Source organism: Lithobates pipiens, unplaced genomic scaffold (assembly GCF_037356315.1).
Source record: "Lithobates pipiens isolate NorthernLeopardFrog02 unplaced genomic scaffold, aLitPip1_a1.2 Scaffold_18, whole genome shotgun sequence".
Lineage (NCBI taxonomy): Eukaryota > Metazoa > Chordata > Amphibia > Anura > Ranidae > Lithobates > Lithobates pipiens.
The window spans coordinates 588494117-588515646 of NW_027507758.1; the positions used below are offsets into that span (position 1 = coordinate 588494117).

At 46.6% G+C, this 21530-nt stretch overlaps 1 protein-coding gene across 2 annotated transcripts; it reads left to right on the forward strand.

The window, feature by feature from the left end:
* The first annotated feature begins 171 nt into the window (after positions 1–171).
* On the forward strand, positions 172–18695 carry LOC143989132 (olfactory receptor 5AP2-like). Of its 2 annotated transcripts, XM_077489156.1 has the most exons (2): positions 172–308; positions 16445–18695. In XM_077489156.1, exon 2 carries the CDS (start codon positions 16460–16462, stop codon positions 17375–17377), a length of 918 nt encoding a protein of 305 aa, XP_077345282.1. In that variant the 5' UTR covers positions 172–308; positions 16445–16459; the 3' UTR covers positions 17378–18695. The 2 variants fall into 2 exon arrangements, with proteins under 2 accessions (XP_077345282.1, XP_077345281.1); XM_077489155.1 differs by lacking the exon at positions 172–308 and having other exon boundaries at positions 16272–18695.
* Positions 18696–21530: the final 2835 nt, after the last annotated feature.

A 21530-nucleotide genomic window follows, 5' to 3' on the forward strand; every position in this document is an offset into this window, starting at 1 on the left:
ATACAATAGGTTTGTACACTTTATAGTAAGTGTTAATCAATTTTCCAATATGCAAACAAAACAAATGCCGCAAGGACACATAGGACTTTGGGGAACTAAGGAAAACTCACTCATGAGACACTGAATACTAAAATAAAAGCCTCTTTAATCCATGTATTGCTGCACTATAGTGCAATCGGCAGAGAGACGCTGATCTCATGACATATTTTATTGAAATATCAAGACAATAGGAACCATTATGAAGATAATTATTATTGTTATCCTTATCATTATCATTATTTTTATTATTATTTCATTTTAAAAGGAAAGTAAGCTTTACAGCATTTCATATCATTTTCTATCTATTTCCAAAATAAGTCTGTCATTGGTAATTTATTATGCACAATAAAATGCATTTAGAAAAATAAAAAAGCTGCACTAAACCATAAATATAACACGAAATTTAGAAGGTTAGAACCTGCTGTGCATATACTTTTGCAACAATGTGACAATGTCAGATAAGCCTATTACACCCTATCTCAGTGATGGTGAACCTTGGCACCCCAGATGTTTTAGAACTACATTTCCCATGATGCTCATGGACTCTGCAGTGTAGGTGAGCATCATGGGAAATGTAGTTCCAAAACATCTGGGGTGCCAAGGTTTGCCATCACTGCCCTATCTCATGGGTGAAATAGGGAATTCAGGATGAATCATAAACAGTGATCCAAATGAAACAATATACCGTAATAGACACCCGGTGTGTTAATAAAAATGTATAAATCGTGACAAAATACAGAAAAAGTCCTTTTAAATAAAATTAAATGTAGACAAATGAAGAAATAAAATCTTTCACTTGTGAATAGTGCTTGATCCACCACCATATATCCAGATTCACTTCTTACCAAAAATTCATGACCCCCCCCCCCCTACAGAGGGTTACATAGAGCGTGTAGGTATACAATTATCCCCCACTTCGAAAAGGATCAGAGCCTCAGAGCTGGAGGAAGTGTCAATAGACTACGAGGGAGCTGATCAGTGCGCTGGGTTGAGTGACGCGCTAACGTCACCTCGTGTGAAGGAGTGTATATCCAGGAAGGACGGGTTTGTCCGTGTGCATCCGGCCGGCGCAGCGGACTTAAGGCTGACCTTTTTCTTGTACATTGTAAGTGCATTTTATTTTATATTTGGATCCATTTAATAAGGGTTTTATACTATTGGAGCTTCATCTCTTTTCCATGTAATTGGCGTATATCTTCAAGACATTTAAGTATACGGGAGATGGCTTGAGGAAGTGTATTCAATAATCTGATTATGAAAACGGTGGAGTGAGGAGAGCAGCCAGGATCCTTTTCGAAGTGGGGGATAATTGTATACCTACACGCTCTATGTGACCCTCTGTAGTGGGGGGTCATTAATTTTTGGTAAGAAGTGAATCTGGATATATGGTGGTGGATCAAGCACTATTCAAGTGGAAGATTTTATTTCTTCATTTGTCTACATTTAATTTTATTTAAAAGGACTTTTTCTGTATTTTGTCACGATTTATACATTTTTATTAACACTCCGGGTGTCTATTATATTGTTTCATTTGGATCACTGTTTATGATTCATCCTGAATTCCCTATTTCACCCATGAGATAGGGTGTAATAGGCTTATCTGACATTGTCACATTGTTGCAAAAGTTTATGCACGGCAGGTTCTAACCTTCTAAATTTCGTGTTGTATTTATGGTTTAGCGCAGCTTTTTTATTTTTCCATGTGTTTTTTCTGTAGTTATGTGATACAGTTAAGCCGCAGCTGAACTGGGTCCCTTTACGACCAACTAGTACATAATTTGTTGCTCACCTTAGTGCAGTTTCTTTTTCTTGTTTATAAAATGCATTTAGGTCATTTTAGATATTTGTTGCTCAATTTTATGAATTGTCATATAGTGTGATGATAGAGCTAGTAAAATGTTTTATATACAACATGAACTAAATTACTTTATATATCATTCAGAATAAAATGGTTGACAATCAGTTAGCCTATATGCAGGGGCAGGCTGGGCGCAGGGTCGAAATTTCCCCCCAGGCCCCCTACATCATCTTTAAAATGGCGCGGGCGCTGGCTGCCTGTTCATTTTTTTATTACATTTTTTGGTAAATGTTGGCTGTGACGGCCGCCGATTGCCTAGCTGGTTGCTGCTGTGCAGGCTGCGCTGCATTGTTGGAGGTGTAGTCCGGCCGCACTAAAGGTAAGGATCTTATCAGCACTGCAAACTACAACTCCCACCTCCAGGGGAGGACTGGCAGCCTTAGGCCTGGGGGGCAAGTCCAGTCAAGTGGCCCATTAACACCTTGCCGATCAGCCACCGTCGTTATACGGCAGCAGGTTGGCTCCCCGGCACGCACGGTGGGACACTGGAGCTGATGCGCGTGGTCGGCGGCTGCGATTTGCCAACGACCCATGATTGCTCCTGAGAGAGACAGAACAGGGATCTGTCAATGTAAACAGACATCCCTGTTCTGACAGGCGAGTTAGAGAAAGATCTGCTGTTCCTAGTGATCAGGAACATCGATCTCTCTCTCTACTCCCAGTCACTACGCTGTTAGAAACACCTCCCTATGGAACACTTAACCCCTTGATCGCCCCCTAGTGTTAACCTCTTCCCTGCCAGTGACATTTATACAAAAATCATTGGGTATTTTTAGCTCTGATCACTTTATAATTTGCACTAGTCCCAAAAAAGTGTCAAGTATCCAATCTGTCTGCCACAATGCTAAAAATCGCTGATCACTGCCATTACTAGAAAAAAAAAAATCTTAAATCTATTCCCTATTTTGTAGACACTATAACTTTTGTACAAACCAATCCACGATTATTGCAATTTTTTATTTTTTTTGCAAAAAATATGAAATATGTAAAAAAAATACATATTGGCCTAGACTGATAAAGAAATATATATTTTTTGAGGATATTTATTATAGCAAAAAGTTAACAAATATTGGTTGTTTTTTTTATTTTTATTTCGCTCTTCTTTTGTTTATAGCACAAAAAATAAAAACGTGACCAAATACCACCAAAAGAGAGCTCCATTTGTGGGAAAAAAGTATGTCAATTTTATTGGGTACAACATCACACATCAATTGTCAGTTAAAGCAATGCAGTGCCGTATTGCAAAAAATTGCCTGGTCAGGAAGTGGGTAAATCCTTTCGGGGCTGAAGTGGTTAAACCACCGAATCAGCTCACCATCATCAGTGCTCAACAATGCAGGCTCACCAGTGCCCATCAACAGCCTGATATGTGCCCATCAGTGCAGCCTCACAGTGCAGCCTGATCAGTGCCCATCAGTGCAGCCTCACCAGTGCAGCCTGATCAGTGCCCATCTGTGTAGCCTGCTCAGTGCCCATCCATGCAGCCTCACCAGTGCAGACAGTGCCCATCAGCACAGCCTCACCAGTGCAGAGAGTGCCCATCAGTGCAGCCTCACCAGTGCAGAGAGTTCACAGGCATCAGTGCAGCCTGATCAGTGCCCATCAGTGCAGCCTGATCAGTTCAGACAGTGCCCATCAGTGCAGACTAAACAGTTCTCATCAATGCAGCCTCATCAGTGCCTATTAATGCAGCCTGATTAGTGCCCTTAATGCAGCCTCACCAGTGCAGACAGTGCCCATCAATGCAGCCTGATCACTGCTCATCAGTGCAGCCTGATCACTGCTCATCAGTGCAGCCTCACCAGTGCAGACAGTGCTGATCAGTGCAGCCTCGCCAGTGCAGACAGTGTCCATCAGTGCAGACTCACCAGTGTAGTGCCCATCAATGCAGCCTGATCAGTGCCCATCAATGTAGCCTCACCAGAGGCTATCAGTGCAGCCTGATCAGTGTCCATCAATGCAGCCTCACAGTCACCAGTGCAGACAGTGCCCATCAGTACAGCCTGATCAGTGCCCATGGGATGTGGGGGTCAGCTGGGGCCCAGGGTGTTAGGGCCTGGGTCTGTCTCACAGCCCTCTATACAGAACTGGGAGCTCAAAATCTCTCAAGCCAATTGCAAGAATGCATTCTTGTGGGATAGTAAACTAACAGTTCTATGTAGTATAGCAAATCTCTGCATGTCTGTCCTATCCCTCATTGCCCACTACCCAGAGTCCAAATACAGTTCGATGTGTGACTGGGTTACATTCACAAGAAACACTGAGGGCTCCGTTCAAAACAGCAGAACCAAAATGCAATGGCAGCCCATTAGGGGTGCGCGGGTGCCCCCACTCTCTCCTCTCCCCCCTGTATGCAGTGTATAGATTCATGCATAGATCCACTGTCGCCCCTTATTCCTGCATCTGGCCCCTTTCGGGTCACTGGGCATATGAATTACAGTGGCCAGGTTTTTTTTTAAGCACCGGATTAGAGCTAGGTGATGGGGTAAGTACCAGGCAGACAGTGGGCGGTGGTCCACCTGGATCAGTCTCCTCTGCTGACCAGATGGGGGGTTGGGGTGGCTATGTGCGTCTGTGCGCAGGGAGGTGTGTGTTGCTTGATGAGTCAGCTGGCAGGGGGGTGCTGGATGAGCCCGCTGGTGGGGGGTTGTTAGATGAGAGGTGGCTGCTGGATGAGTCCCCTGGCAGGGGGATTGCTAGATGGGGGTTTGCTGGATGAGTCCACTGGGGGGGGTTTGCTGGATGAGTCAGCTTGCAGAGGGTTGCTGGGTGAGTCCGCTGACAGGGGGTTGCAGGGTGTGTCTGCTGGTGGGGGGGTTGCTGGCTGAGTCCACTGGCGGGGGGGTTTCTGGTTGAATCCGCTGGTGGGGGGTTGCTGGGTGTGTCTGCTGGTGGGGGGGTTGCTGGCTGAGTCCGATGGCGGGGGGTTGCTGGATGAGTCCACTGGCGGGGGGGTTGCTGGATGAGTCCAGTGGTGGGGGGTTGCTGGGTGAGTCCGCTGGCATGCGGGGTTGCTGGGTGAGTCCGCTGGCAGGTGGGGTTGCTGGCTGAGTCCACTGGCGGGGGGGGGTTTCTGGCTGAATCCGCTGGTGGGGGGTTGCTGGCTGAATCTGCTGGCGGGGGGGTTGCTGGTTCATTCCGCTGGCGCACGGGGTTGCTGGGTGCTAGGTGAGTCCGCTGTCGTGTGGGTTGCTGGGTGAATCCACTGGCATGTGGGGTTGCTGCGTGAGTCCGCTGGCGGGGGGGTTGCTGGGTGAGTCCGCTGGCGGGGGGTTGCTGGGTGAGTCCGCTGGCGGGAGGTTGCTGGTTGAGTCCGCTGGCGGTCCGGGTTGCTGGGTGAGTCTGCTAGCGGGGGGGGTTTCTGGCTAAGTCCGCTGGCGGGGGGTTGCTGGCTGAGTCCGCTGGTGGGGGTTGCTGGCTGAGTCCGCTGGTGGGGGTTGCTGGCTGAATCCACTAGTGGGGGGGTTGGCTGATTGCCCTGGAGTCGCCACTGCCAAACTTGCCAAGGAGTCTCAGAGGCAGGTCACATGGCACGTCAGGGGAGGGTACGAGCGGCGTCAATAATGTCACGTCCCATGTGACTTGCTGAGCTTGTGGGCTAGGGCCGGGTGCTGGCTGCAGAGAAGAGAAGAGACTTGACATGACAGAATCATCACCCCCTGAAGAGGTGCAAGGACCTGGCTCTCCACTGAAACACACAGCCCTCCCCAGCCTGAAGTAAGGTGTGATGACCTCTGTTGTGATAAAACTTATTTACTGTATACCCTTCAGTAGTAAATTTAAGAAATGATGCATAGCAACAATTTTAAAGTTTGGCAGTGGTGGCTTAAGGGCAATCAACCAACCCCCCACCAGCGGATTCAGCCAGCAATCCCCGCCAGCGGACTCATCCAGCAACCCCCCTGCTAGCGTATTCAGCCATCACCCCCTGCCAGCGTATTCAGGAATCACCCCCCCACCAGCGGACTCATCCAGCAACCCCCCGCTAGCATATTCAGCCATCACATCCCTGCCAATGGACTCATTCAGCAACCCCCCGCTAGCGGATTCAGCCAGCAGCCCCCGCCATTGGACTCTGCCAGCATCCCCCCACCAGCAGACTCACCCAGCAACCCCGCCCTCCAGTGGACTCACCCAGCAACCCCTCTGCGAGCGGACTCACCCAGCAACCCCGCTCGCCAGTGGACTTAGCCAGCAACCCCCCCGTCAACGGACTCAGCCAGCAACCCTACCAGCAGTGGACTCACCCAGCACCCCCCCAGCAGCGGACTCACCCAGCAACCTTCCCCACCAGCGGACACACCCAGCAACCCCCACCAGCGGACTCACCCAGCAACCCCCGTCGGCGGACTCAGCCAGCAACCCCCCGCCAGTGGACTCATCCAGCAACCCACCCTCATCTAGCAACCCCCCCGCCAGTGGACTCATCCAGCAGCCCCTCTCATCTAGCAACCCCCCACCAGTGGGCTCATCGAACAACCGCCCGGCCAGCAGACTCATCAATCAACACCCACCCTCCCCACACAGACGCACATAGCCACTTCGACCCCCCCCATCTGGTCAGCAGAGCAGATTGATCCAGGAGGACCCCTGCCCACTGTCTGCCTGGCACTTACCCTTACAATCACCTAGCTCTAATCAGGTGCTTAAAAAAAAACCTGGCCACTGTAATTCATGTGCCCAGTGACCTGAAGGGGGCCAGATGCATGAATAGGGAGCAGCAGTGGATAGATTCATGCTATGCATGAATCTATCCACTGCATATAGGGGGTGGAGAGGAGAAAGGGGGCAGCACCCGGGCACCCCTAATGGGCCACCACTGCATTTTGGTTCCGCTGTTTTGAATGGAGCCCTCAGTGTTTCTTGTGAATGTAACCCAGTCACACATCGAACTGTATTTGGACTCTGGGCAGTGGGCACTGAGGATTAGACATGCAGAGATTTGCTATACTACATAGAACTGTGAGTTTACCATCCTACAAGAATGCATTCTTGCAATTGGCTGGACCCCCACATCCCATGGGCACTGATCAGGCTGCATTGATGGGCATTGTCTGCACTGGTGACCATGAGGCTGCATTGATGGACACTGATCAGGCTGCACTGATAATCACTGGTGAGGCTGAATTGATGGGCACTGATCAGGCTGCATTGATGGGCACTGCACTGGTGAGTCTGCACAGGACTGCAACATTGCAACATCCAGATTGGACACTTGACGCTTTTTTGGGACCAGTGAAAATTATACAGTGATCAGAGCTTGTGTAGTGACTGGGAGTAGAGAGAGATATCGACGTTCCTGATCACTAGGAACAGCAGATCTTTCTCTAATTCACCTGTTAGAACGGGCATGTCTGTTTACATTGGCAGATCCCTGTTCTGTCTCTCTCAGGAGCGATCGCAGGTCACCGGCAAATATCGCAGCCGCTGGCCATGCGCATCGGCTCCAGCGTCCCGCCATGGGCACTGGGGAGCCAACCTGCTGCCGTATAACGACAGCGGCTGATCGCCAAGGTGTTAATGGGCCACTTGACTGGACTTGCCCCCCAGGCCTAAGGCTGCCAGCCCACCCCTGCCTATATGTGCTCCAATGGTTGCAAGCAAACCTGTAGACTTGAGTGTTTCCTATGATTAGAAAGGGTCAATTAGGTTAATTGAACTGATGCCGTGTACACACGATCGGAATTCCAGCCAGAAAAAGACCGATGAGAGCTTTTCATCGGAAAATGCGACCGTGTGCATGCTCTATCAGAATTTAGCTGTCCGAATTTCCGCCAGCCAAAAATTGATAGCATGTTCTCAATTTTCCCGAAGGAAAAAATTTCTATCGGTAATTCCGATCGTGTGTATGCAATTCCGACACGCCAAAAATCACGCATGCTCAGATTCAACTACGAGACAGAAGCTATTGGCTACTGGCTATTGAACTTCCTTTTTCTAGTCACGTCGTACGTGTTGTACGTCACCGTGTTATAAATGATCGGAATTTGATGTGACCGAGTGTAGGCAAGACAGCTTGAGCCGAATTCTGTCGGAATTCCGTCGGGAAAACCATCAGAGCTTTTCCGACGAGAATTCCGATCGTGTGTACACGGCATTATAATTACAACTTCTGACTGTCGTCGTCACACAAAGATTTTTAAAAATTCAAAAAAAATAAAAAATCAACTGAACAAAACTTTCACTATCTTTTTTGCCAAAAGTCAGGATAGGTGTCAGAGAAAATGTGAACCAAGCAAAGTACAAGAAGACTCTCTTACCACAAACTGTGCTACCTATCTATGGCACAGAGAACTATATAAAAGGAAACTCTAGGCAGATATAAAGGACAAAAATGAAGGCAGCTCTGTAATCAATAATAAATCATTACATGTATTTTTTAAATGCAAGTAGTTAAAGTATCCAGATTTGACCCAGGACCAGTCTATTGCAGGACTGGATTGTGAGAAGAATAAAGCCGCGTACACACGGGCGGACTGTCTGGCCAACTTAGTCCGCCAAAACACATTTCAGCGGACAGTCCGCTCGTGTGTGGGCTTCAGCGGACTTTTTCAGCGTGCAGTCTGGCGGACTAAGTATTTCGGAATTTCCGTAATACTGTCCGTCGGACTCGCATTTCAGCGGACAATGCGCCCGTGTGTATGCCAGTCCGCCGTACTTTTGAAATGAGCGGACTTTTCCCGTCCGGAGAAAAGTCCGCTCATTTCGAGCGGGTATCCAGGTAGGCGGGGCCCGCGAAGGAGACGTTGCTGGCCCCGCCGCCTGGTATGGACTTAAAGGGGAACCCCAACGCCGCACAAAATCGGCGTGGGGGTCCCCCCCAAGTCCACAACAGACCCTTGTCCGAGCACGCTACCCGGCCGGCCAGGAAAGGGGGGCGAGCGAGCGCCCCCCCTCCTGAGCCGTACCAGGCCGCGTGCCCTCAACATGGGGGGGTGCCTTGGGGAAGGGGGGGCCGCATGGCCCCCCCACCCCAAAATCACCTTGTCCCCATGTTGATGAGGACAAGGGCCTCTTCCCGACAACCCTGGCCGTTGGTTGTCGGGGTCTGCGGGCGGGGGGCTTATCGGAATCCGGGAGCCCCCTTTAATAAGGGGGCCCCCGGATACCGGCCCCCCACCCTATGTGAATGAGTATGGGGTACAATGTACCCATACCCATTCACCTGTAAAATAAAAGTACCAAAAAAAACACAACACACGAGATAAAATACTTTATTGCACAGCTCCGGGGGTCTTCGGTCTTCAAGGGTCTTCTTGCCGGACTTGCTTTCTTCCTCGCCGCCGGCCTCTTCTCCCGACTTCGGGGGTCTTGTCCCCCTCTTCGGTTCTTCTGCCGGGCCACCGCGCCTTCTTATAGCTCTTTTACAGGCGGTGGCCCGGTCTTCTGTCGCCGACCGCCGCCGCCTTCCGTTCTTCTTCTTCTTCTTCTTCTCCAGGAGATGTTGCCTCGACGATCTCTCCGGCCGGAATGCCAGGGACGCACTGCGCGGCCACTTATATAGGGACAAGGGGCGGTGTCACATGGCTTTATGTCACATGGGTTGGTCACATGGGTTGATGTCACATGGGGACTATGACATCGTAAGGGGGCGGGGTCACCATGTGACACCAACCCATGTGACATAAAGCCATGTGACACCGCCCCTTGTCCCTATATAAGTGGCCGCGCAGTGCGTCCCTGGCATTCCGGCCGGAGAGATCGTCGAGGCAACATCTCCTGGAGAAGAAGAAGAAGAAGAAGAAGAACGAAAGGCGGCGGCGACAGAAGACCGGGCCACCGCCTGTAAAAGAGCTATAAGAAGGCGCGGTGGCCCGGCAGAAGAACCGAAGAGGGGGACAAGACCCCTGAAGTCGGGAGAAGAGGCCGGCGGCGAGGAAGAAAGCCGGACTCCTCCGCTAGCAAAAGAGCTACAAGAAGATAGCGGATGAGTCCGGCGAGAAGACCCCCGAAGACGGAAGCCCCCCGCCCGCAGACCCCGACAACCAACGGCCAGGGTTGTCGGGAAGAGGCCCTTGTCCTCATCAACATGGGGACAAGGTGCTTTGGGGTGGGGGGGCCGAGCGCCCCCCCCCCTTCCCCAAGGCACCCCCCCATGTTGAGGGCACGTGGCCTGGTACGGCTCAGGAGGGGGGGGCGCTCGCTCGCCCCCCTTTCCTGGCCGGCCGGGTAGCCTGCTCGGACAAGGGTCTGTTGTGGACTTGGGGGGGACTCCCACGCCGATTTTTTTCGGCGTTAGGGTTCCCCTTTAAGGCCATACCAGGTGGCGGGGTCAGCGACGTCTCCTTCACGGGCCCCGCCTACCTGGAGACGCGCTCAAAATGAGCGGACTTTCCTCCGCGTGTGTGGGCGAGTCCGTTCATTTCAAAAGTAGGGCGGATAGTATGGCGGACTTAGTACGCCGTATTAGTCCGCTCAAAAAGTGGTGTGTGTGGTCAAGTCCGTTCATTCGAAAGTATGACGGACTGTCCGTCGGATTGTCTGACGGACTAAGTTGGCCAGACAGTCTGCCCATGTGTACGCGGCTTAAGCAGCACAGGTAGCCAATCAGTGTATGTGCTGACAAGAAGCATGCAGATGGGAGGAATGATAAGAAATCAGAGGGATGAAGAGCTGAGCTCATCACTGAGCTGCTTCTCCTTTCATTGTCCAATCAAGAATGACCTCAACTATCTTTTAATGAACTACGCATTTTTTCTTGTTATTTTCGGATGGGGTTCTGCTAAAAGATTTCTAATCCCAAAAATAAAAATTGAATACATGCCAGACCATCAGTTCTTAGATGTGTTTGCGGCTATGCTTTTATTATTTAGAATAAGACATTTTCGGCAAGTAATACAAATACTTGTTGACCTTGCCAGCATTGTGTTATCCTTCTCACTTTTGTGATGTCACTTAAAAGCACAAACAATCTTATCTTAGCTCCATGCTATTTTCCGTAAACCACTAATTCTCTTAGCCTCGAGGTAATGGAGAGGAACAAAAAAAAGACATCTTTGTATTCCAAATTAGGGCAGCAGCATTGGTGACAAACGTGACTTCCTACATAGAGACAGTGTAGTGAGTGAGCACAGTTATACAGAACAGAACATGTGGTAATCAATGGATTATCAGGTGAAATAAGTAAAAAATAAAAATAAAACACGTAGAAAGCAAATGTTGCCACTGGTATATACAGTATCTCACAAAAGTGAGTACACCCCCCACATTTTTGTAAATGTTTTATTATATCTTTTTATGTGACAACACTGAAGAAATGACACTTTGCTACAATGTAAAGTAGTGAGTGTACAGCTTGTATAATAGTGTAAATTTGCTGTCCCCTCAAAATAACTCAACACACAGCCATTAATGTCTAAAGCACTGGCAAGTGGCAATATTTTGTGTGGCCACCATTATTTTCCAGCATTGCCTTTACCTCCTGGGCATGGAGTTCACCAAAGCTTCACAGGTTGCCACTGGAGTCCTCTTCCACTCCTCCATGACGATATCATGGAGCTGCTGGATGTTGAAGACCTTGTACTCCTTCACCTTCCGTTTGAGGATGCCCCAGAGATGCTCAATAGGGTTTAGGTCTGTAGACATGCTTGGCCAGTCCATTACCTTTACCCGCAGCTTCTTTAGAAAGGCAGTGGTCATTTTGGAGGTGTGTTTGGGGTCATTATGTTGGAATGCTGCCCTGCGGTCCAGTCTCCGAAGGGAGGGGATCATGCTCTGCTTCAGTATGTCACAGTACATGTTGGCATTCATGGTTCCCTCAATGAACTGTAGCTCACCCAGTGCCAGCACCACTCATGTAGCCCCAGACCATGACACTCCCACCACCATGCTTGACTGTAGGTAACTTGTCTTTGTACTCCTCATCTGGTTGCTGCCACACAAGCTTGACACCATCTGAACCAAATACATTTATCTTGGTCTCATCAGATCACAGAACATGGTTCCAGTAATCCATGTCCTTAGTCTGCTTGTCTTTAGCAAACTGTTTGCAGGCTTTCTTGTGCATCATCATTAGAAGAGGCTTCCTTCTGGGGAGACATCCATGAAGACCAATTTGATGCAGAGTGCGAAGTATGGTCTGAGCACTGACAGGCTGACCCCCACCCCTTCAACCTCTGAATGCTGGAAGCACTTATACATCTATTTCCCAAAGACAATCTCTGGATTTGACGCTGAGCACGTGCACTCAACTTCTTTGGTCGACCATGGCGAGTCCTGTTCTGAGTGGAACCTTTCCTGTTAAACTGCTGTATGGTCTTGACCACTGCCCTGCAGCTCAGTTTCAGGGTTTTGGCAATCTTCTTTTAAACTAGGCTGTCTTTAGGTAGAGCAACAATTCTTTTTATCAGATCCTCAGAAAGTTCTGCCATGAGGTGCCATGTGGTGCCATGTTGAACTTCCAGTAACCAATATGAGAGAGTGAGAGCGATAACATCAAATTTACCACACACGTTCCCCCCTAGGGATGAGCTTCGAGTTTGAGTCGAACTCATGTTCGACTCGAACATTGCCTGTTCGCCTGTTCAGCGAACAGTGAACAATTTGGGCTGTTCGTGGCAAATTCGAAAAGCCGGAACACCCTATACAAGTCTATGGGAGAAATCTAAAGTGCTAATTTTAAAGGGTAATATGCAGGTTACTGTCCTAAAAAGTGTTTGGGGACCTGGGTCCTACCCCAGGGGACATGGATCAATGCAAAAAAAAGTTTTAAAAAGGGCCGTTTTTTCAGGAGCAGTGATTTTAATAATGATTAAAGTGAAAGAATAAAAGTGTAATATTCCTTTAAATGTCGTACCTGGGGGGTGTCTATAGTATTCCTGTGAAGGGGCGCATGTTTCCCGTGCTTAGAACTGTCCCTGCACAAAGTGTCATTTGTGCAGGAAAAAAAGTATTTTAAAATCACTTGCGGCTATATTGTTGGCTCCCGTAATACAGAGAACACTCAATGAGTGTTCTCTGTATTAGCTGACAATTCATTCATTCATTGATTAAAATTTTTTTTAAAAAAGCGTGGGGGTTCCCCTAAATTCAATTACCAGGCCCTTCAGGTCTGATATGGATATTAAGGGGAACCCCGTGTCAAATTTAAAAAAAAAAATTGACGTGAGGGTCCCCCTAAAAATCCATACCAGACCCTTTCTCCGAGCACGCAACCTGGCAGGCCGCAGGAAAAGAGGGGGGGACGAGAGAGCAGCCCCCCTCCCTCCTGAACCGTACCAGGCCACATGCCCTCAACATTGGGAGGATGCTTTGGGGGTCTGTGACCCCTCAAAGCACCATGTCCCCATGTTGATGGGGACAAGGGCCTCATCCCCACAACCCTGAGCGGTGGTTGTGGGGGTCTGTGGGCAGGGGGCTTATCAGAATCTGGAAGCCCCCTTAACAAGGGGACCCCCAGATCCCGCCCCCCCCCTGTTTGAAATGGTAAGGGGGTACAAAAGTACCCCTACCATTTCACAAAGAAAGTGTAAAAATGGTTAAATAAGACAAACACACTTTTGAAAAATTCCTTTATTAAAAAAATAAAAAAATAAAAAAAAGATTCCAGCGGTGCTAATCCACTCTTGCTATCCAGCGACGGATCTCCGGGGTCCAGCGATGGATGATCATATCCAGCGACGGGGGATCTCTCAGTCCAGCATTGTCCATACATCCGTCTTCTGTCTCCACTGCGGAGACACTGCGGGGATCCCTGCGCTGACGTTTCTTATATTAGGAGGGCGGGCCACCCATCACCTGACCCCGCCCCTCTGATGCTGGTGAGGGGAGCCAGGGATTCCCTAATGATGTATGGGTGACCCCGCCCCCTCTGATGTTAAGGAAACCTGCGCTACGTCAGAGGGGGCGGGGTCACCCATACGTCACTGGGGAACCCCATAGCTTTCCTCACCAGCATCAGAGGGGGCGGGGGTCAGGTGACGGGTGGCCCCGCCCTCCTAATATAAGAAACGTCAGCGCAGGGATCCCCGCAGTGTCTCCGCAGTGGAGACAGAAGACGGATGTATGGACAGCGCTGGACTGAGAGATCCCCCGTCGCTGGATATGATCATCCATCGCTGGACCCCGGAGATCCGTCGCTGGATAGCAAGAGTGGATTAGCACCGCTGATATCTTTTTTTTATTTTTATTTTTTTTAATAAAGGAATTTTTCAAAAGTGTGTTTGTCTTATTTAACCATTTTTACACTTTCTTTGTGAAATGGTAGGGGTACCCCCTTACCATTTCAAACAGGGGGGGCGGGATCTGGGGGTCCCCTTGTTAAAGATGGCTTCCAGATTCTGATAAGCCCCCCGCCCGCAGACCCTCACAACCACTGGCCAGGGTTGTGAGGATGAGGCCCTTGTCCTCATCAACATGGGGACAAGGTGCTTTGAGGGGTCACAGACCCCCAAAGCATCTTCCCAATGTTGAGGGCATGTGGCCTGGTACGGTTCAGGAGGGAGGGGGGGGGCGCTCTCTCGTCCCCCCTCTTTTCCTGCGGCTTGCCAGGTTGCGTGCTTGGATAAAGGGTCTGGTATGGATTTTTAGGGGGACCCCCACGTCAATTTTTTTTTAAAATTTCATGCGGGGTTCCCCTTAATATCCATACCAGACCTGAAGGGTCTGGTATGGATATTTAGGGGGACCCCCCACGTCATATTTTTTTTTTAATTTGACACGGGGTTCCCCTTAATATCCATATCAGACCTGAAGGGCCTGGTAATTGAATTTAGGGGAACCTCCACGCTTTTTTTTTTTATCAATGAATGAATGAATTGTCGGCGAATACTGAGAGCACTCATTGAGTGTTCTTTGTATTATGGGGAGCCGACAATATAGCCGCAAGTGATTTTAAAAGACTTTTTTTCCTGCACAAATGACACTTTGTGCAGGGACAGTTCTAAGCACGGGAAACATGCGCTCCCTTCACAGGCATACTATAGACACCCCCCAGCTACCACATTTAAAGGAATATTACACTTTTATTGTTTCACTTTAATCATTATTAAAATCACTGCTCCTGAAAAAACTGCCATTTTAAAACTTTTTTTTGCATTGATCCATGTCCCCTGGGGCAGGACCCAGGACCCCAAACACTTTTTAGAACAGTAACTTGCATATTAGCCTTTAAAATTAGCACTTTAGATTGTGAACGGTCGAGTCCCATAGACTTTAATAGGGTTCTAAAGTTCACATGAAGTTTAGGTCTGTTCGCAGGTTCTGGTGCGAACCGAACAGGGGGGTGTTCGGCTCATCCCTATTCCCCATTCAAACCTGAGACCTTGTAACACTAACGAGTCACGTGACACCAATGAGGGAAAATGGCTAATTGGGCCCAATTTGGACATTTTCACTTAGGGGTGTACTCACTTTTGTTTCCAGCGGTTTAGACATTAATGGCCGTGTGTTGAGTTATTTTGAGGGGACAGCAAATTTACACTGTTATACAAGCTGTACACTCACTACTTTACATTGTAGCAAAGTGTCATTTCTTCAGTTTAGTCACATGAAAAGTTATCATAAAATATTTACAAAAATGTGAGGGGTGTACTCACTTTCGTGAGATACTATTACTATATATATATATATATATATATACTGTGCGTTAACACCAACTTTTAGAAAGGCGTGACTTGTCTCGTTTTTCTCTTGGTCTCTTAACGGCATGGAGAGGAGAAGAGTAATGTATACATTTTCTTTAAACTCACTCATCATACTGTATGTACCATTATCATAATTTCAGGTATAGAATGTCATTGAACTTGTCACATGCATGATTTTGCAGCCATGAGACTAGTTTTTTATATTTTAATACAAAGATCTCATTTACATGGGACAACCAGCTGAAAGGTCTGTATGTTTAAAATGATATTAAAGTCTTGTTTTCTTTAGTTTAAAAAATACAAGTATGTTATAATTACCTGCTCTGTGCAGTGGTTTTGCACTGTGCAGTCCAGATCCTCTTCTTCTTGGGTCCCTCGCTGGCACTCTTTGCCCTTCCCGCTTGCAGAGTGCCTCCACAGCAAGCAGCTTGCTATGGGGGTACCTGAGCTGCTGTCCTGTTTGTCCATGAAGACATGGTGCCGTGGCTCGGCCCTTTCCTCTCTCTCTCTCCTCGTTGGCTCACTGACTTTAAATGACAGAAGCGGAAGCCAAAGCTGCTACTGTGTCTCAGCCAATCAGAGTCTTGGACAGCCAAGGCTCTCATGCAACATTGCTGAAGGTAAGTATAAGGGGGGTGGGGGGGGGGGGGGGGCTGCTGCACACCGAAGGTTTTTTATCTTAATGCTTGGAATGCATTAAGATAAAAAAAACTTCTGCCTTTATAACCACTGTAAGAGAATATTCTCCATAAGTGTATAAGTTACACTTTGAACTTTTCATGTCTGATAAACACCTAAAACTTTAATACATTGATGACATTCATACATTTTATTTAAAACAGAGATAAAAGGTGTCTTGAATTTTCTATGTACCAGACAATAAAACATGGCAGCATTAGCATGTACAATATATATTATCACATATGATGACTTTGTAAGAACCAAAAATATTTTCTCATCACAGTTTGGAGTGATTGATATGTACACACAAAACCAAAGCACTGTGACAGAGTTCATTCTTCTTGGACTTTCGGCGGATCCTTTCATACAAGTCGTGCTGTTCCATATTTTCCTGATAGTTTACATGACCACACTGACTGGGAATCTCCTTCTCATTCTGGCTGTGAGGGCCGACAAACGTTTGCACACCTCCATGTACATCTTCTTGTCTAGTCTCTCTTTCTTGGACATCTGCTACACTTCCTCCATTGTACCCAAAATGTTAGTAAATTTTCTTTCAGCAAAAAAGAGTATTTCATTCACAGGCTGTGCTGTCCAGTTCTGCATTTCCCTTTTCTTGGGTGAGACGGAGTGTCTGCTTCTGGCATTCATGGCCTATGACCGATATGTGGCTATCTGCAGTCCTCTGCATTACAATATGATCATGAGCACAACTGTTTGTTTTTGGGTGATCAGCATATCATGGCTGACTAGTTGCATTGCTGCATCATTTGGAACATATCTAACATTCAGACTAATATTCTGTGGTCCTAACACCATCAATCACTTCTTCTGTGAGCTCCCTCTATTGCTTCGGCTTTCTTGCAGTGACACCTCAGTAATCAATAACTTAATACTGTTTTTATTGCCCTTCATGCTTTTCATACCACTTTTACTAATCTGCATTTCATACATTAGAATCATAATTGCTGTCATGACAATTCGCTTGGGAAAAAGCAAAGCATTTTCCACGTGTATTTCCCATCTTGTGGTGGTGGTCATTTTCTATGGGTCAGCCATGTTTATTTACACTAGACCACAACAATTATTCACAGGAGACACAGGCAAAAGTGTGTCAATATTTTACACAGTGATCACCCCAATGCTGAACCCCTTGATCTATAGCCTGAGGAATAAAGATGTTCAGAAAGCCATGAGGCAGCTGATAAGAGCTTAGAAGGATTTTCAGTTGATTAGGTCACCTTTTTAAAGATAAAAATGGCACAATGTTCCAAGCTCAAGCTCTCCCATGTTTTTGTACTTGTTCAATAACTTGTATTGAATTTCCATTTTTCAAAGGTAACAATTTCAGATATAACATTATAAACACAGCTAAAGTCCAAGATTTGAAGAAGAACATACAATAAGCACAGGATTCACTATTAGTGAAAGGTATACAAGCATTTGTACAAGCCCTCAGATTTGGCTTTGGGATCAGGCATACAAATATTTCAGTTTAGATAGGTACCCATCTGAATTGCTTAAGGTGTTAGTGGTGCAAATGAAAAGGAAAAGAGAAGAGTTTGAGGGTAGAGAGAGTTGAAAGGAGTAGAAGAAGAAAAGAAGGAAGGCTTGAAGAAGGCGTATAGGTCTGAGGGGTTTGGAGGGGTAAGTGGGGAGTCGAACGGGGGGTACCCAGGTATTGGTGACAATTTGTCATGAGTTATTCAGTAGAATCACAGTTCTCCCACATTTTCCATTTTAGAATGGTAATGTGGTTTTTGCATACCCTAAGAAAAGAAGAGGCTCAAGCTCCAATTGATATGTAAATGTGATGCAGTGAAAGGAATCTCTAAAATACAAAGCAGGAAAATGACCAGCAACCACTGTACAGGTTTGTGTCCCCATTGTTTTCACTAATATATTGATACCAGCTAATTTTTGTTCTTGCAAATTTATTATTACTGTATTTTTATTCTATATGATTTGCTGGACAACCTAGTGGCACATCAAGTAGGTTAGTCAGGGTTAGGATTAGGTTATGTAATGCCGCCTACACATGACCAGACTTTTTCGACGGGCTTGGTCCGGCAGACAATCCGATGGACTTTGTAGCTGAGGTCCGCCGGGCTTTCAAACGAACGGACTTGGCCACATAGGATCACTCCAAAAGTCTGACGGATTCGAACGTGATGATGTAGAATAAGGAAGTTCATAGCCAGTAGCTGCCCTAGCGTTGGTTTTAGTCCGTCGGACTAGGACACAGACAACCAGATTTTTTCGACCGGACTCGAGTCCGTCGGAAAGATTTGAAGCAAGTTTTATTTCTAGGTCCGCCGGACTTTTGGGAAGAAAAAGTCCACTGGAGCCCACACACGATCGAATTGTCAGACGGATTCCAGTTCGCCGGATTAAGTCCGTTGAAAAGTCTGGTCGTGTGTACGCGGCATAAGAAGAGGTAAGCTAAGGAAAGCTCTGAGCCACTATACAATACCATATGTTCAGGAAAGGGTGTGTCTGGTATGTCCTTGATAGATAAGGCACCTCATCTCGGTAATTAAATACAATTTGGAGCAAACAGGGAAGGGATTATCACGGTGCCACAAATAAATCGACAAGTACTTTTATAAAGAAAACTTTTATTCATGCAAAATTATACAAAATGTGATTTAAAAAGGGAGCCGTCAGTACAAAGTAGTCACATATCAATAATGAAGCACATTTTGATGACCAGCTGATAAGATGGTAAGTAGCAGGCCAACTTCTTCCCTACTAGTTTTGCCAACACATTGGCTTCATCAGAGGAGTAGAATAAAGTGATGATCAAAAATTGCTTTAGCACTAAAGAGAGAAAAAGTAATAATATAATTATTAAAGTGCACGCTACAGCGAGTGACCAGCTGTTCGGCTATAAAGGGTCCCAGCCCTGGCCACTCCTCCTCCTAGTCCCTCCTCCACAGATGTCCCCAGGGAGGGTAACCCCCATCCTATCAACACTCGGCCAACATACCATGCGCATCAAGTGAGGCAGGATAGATGCTCCCAGGCAGCAAATACAGCCAGCAAACACAACCAATACAAGGTGGCGGAAGGGGGCTTGAAGTGAAATACTATAAAAGCTAGAGAGAAAAAAATAATAAATCAAAAAATAATATATTATATTTAAGTCAATAAGCTCAATTAATTTTATTTAAAAATAAATAAATAGATAAATAAATAATTATATGTACATCGCTATACATACCAAAAATCAGCGCCCCATTTATTCTAATCTATAATTGATTTTTGGTATGTATAGAGATCTATATATATTTATTTATTTATTTATTTTTAAATAAAATGTATTGAGCTTATTGCCTTACATATAATATATTATTATTTTTTTTTTTTTTTTTCAAACGTTTTATTGAAAAAGATTCAACAGAAATACAAAGTATGAGTATCGGGAAATTCCCATGCAGAACCATACAAAGAAAAAAAAAGGAGGGGTAAACAGCAGTATTACATATCCATCGTTAAATACAGCAAAATAACATAGTGATAAACAACTACCGTAAACAAAATGACATGTAATCAATGGTGAGAGAGATATTTCAAAGACAATACTCTGCATGGAACTGGGACAAACTCATGGGTTTTAATTGTTACATTCAACTAAATCAGATGTATAAGGATCATGAGATACAATATAATCAAAAAGAAAGTAGATACATAGAATGGAAAAGAAGGAAGAAAAAAAAAAGAACACAAGAAAAGACAAAGCGAAAAAGAAGGAGAGCGGGAAGGAGAGACTAGCGTGGTCAGTGTGATAGTCGAAATATAAACCATGGATTCCATTTGGCCTCGTACAGAGGCATAGTGTCATGAAGAGTGTGGTAAATTTTCTCAGAGTGCATCATAAGATCTACTCGAGACAAGATCTGTGGGAGAGGAAGTGAGGGGGACTTCCAGTTGAAAGCAATTGACCATAGCATGGCCAGGCAGATTGAATGAATCAACTTTCTCAGTGGTTTGGGAACATCTGGCGGGGATTGAAATAACAGAGCATGATGTGATGTTAAAGTGACATGGTAGCCTGCCAACTTATCAATTATATCAAAGAGAAGTTGCCATATAGGCAGTATCCGGTCACAGTCCCAGAAGATGTGTGTATACGAGCCTGGGAGGGGGCAGCCCCTAAAGCAACTGTTCGGAGCCTGTGGAAAGATTTTATGTAACCGCAGGGGAGTATAATACCACCTAGTAATCACTTTTATAGCAGTTTCCCTTACTGACAGGGATTTCGTGCATTGGCACATATTGCGCCAGGACTCCCCCCAGTCAATTGAGTCACTCAGAACCCCGAGTTCCTGTTCCCAGGAGGCCCTATATTTCAGGTCATTTCCACCCGTCACCTCCTCAAGGCCCCGGTAGAGCAAAGAGATCAACCCCTTCTGTCTAGGGGCTGTATAACAGATCTCCTCAAAAGAGGTCGGGGGCGTTGAGTAGGGGCCAGGGTAATGATGAAGAAAGAAATGTCGAATTTGCAAAAAATGGAGAAACTCCGTGTGGGGGATCTGAAATCTAACTTGTAGGTCCTGGAATGTGGTGAAGTTTGAGTCCACTATAAAGTCCTTAAGGGATATAAGACCCAATTCTATCCAGATGCGGAAAGCATTTAAGTGGTTGTGTGCAGTCAGGAACCTGGAGTCCCCCAAAAAGGAGGCACCACCAGGAGCCCGAGACACCAAACCATAAACGTGCTTATATATATGCCAAAGGAGCATGCCATCCGAGACAAGCATATTCCCATAGGACTTAGTGTGGTTGACCAAAGGAGGGATCCACATCATACCCGGAAGAAAAAGAGGCTTTACAGATTCTTGTTCAAATTGTACCCACGGAACCCTGGAAGCCCTGATATTCCATTGAGCCTGTTGCGAGAATCTGCTGGCCAGATAGTACAGCCATATCTGTGGAACCCCCAATCCCCCTTTTTTAGAGGAGCGGTACAATATAGCTTTGGAAAATCTAGGGGGTTTATCTTGCCAAACAAAGCGAAGGAGGGAAGCTTGTACATCATTAAGATAAGACCTTGATAATCTAATAGGGAGAGAACGAAAAAAATATAAAAGCCTAGGAAGCACCACCATCTTTAGAGCGGTAATCCTGCCCAAGAAGGATATATGAAGTCTGGACCACATCTTCAGGGTCATTTTAATTTTCTTGACAAGGGGTGGGTAGTTGGACGTGAATAATTTATTATAATGATCTGGGAGTGCTATCCCCAAGTAGGATAGAGATGAGTCCGGCCAGTGGAAGGGAAAGGACTGTTTGAGGTGTAAGAGATCCAACGGAGGGATACCTATAGGAAGGGCAGAAGATTTAGACATATTAATGGTCAACCCCGA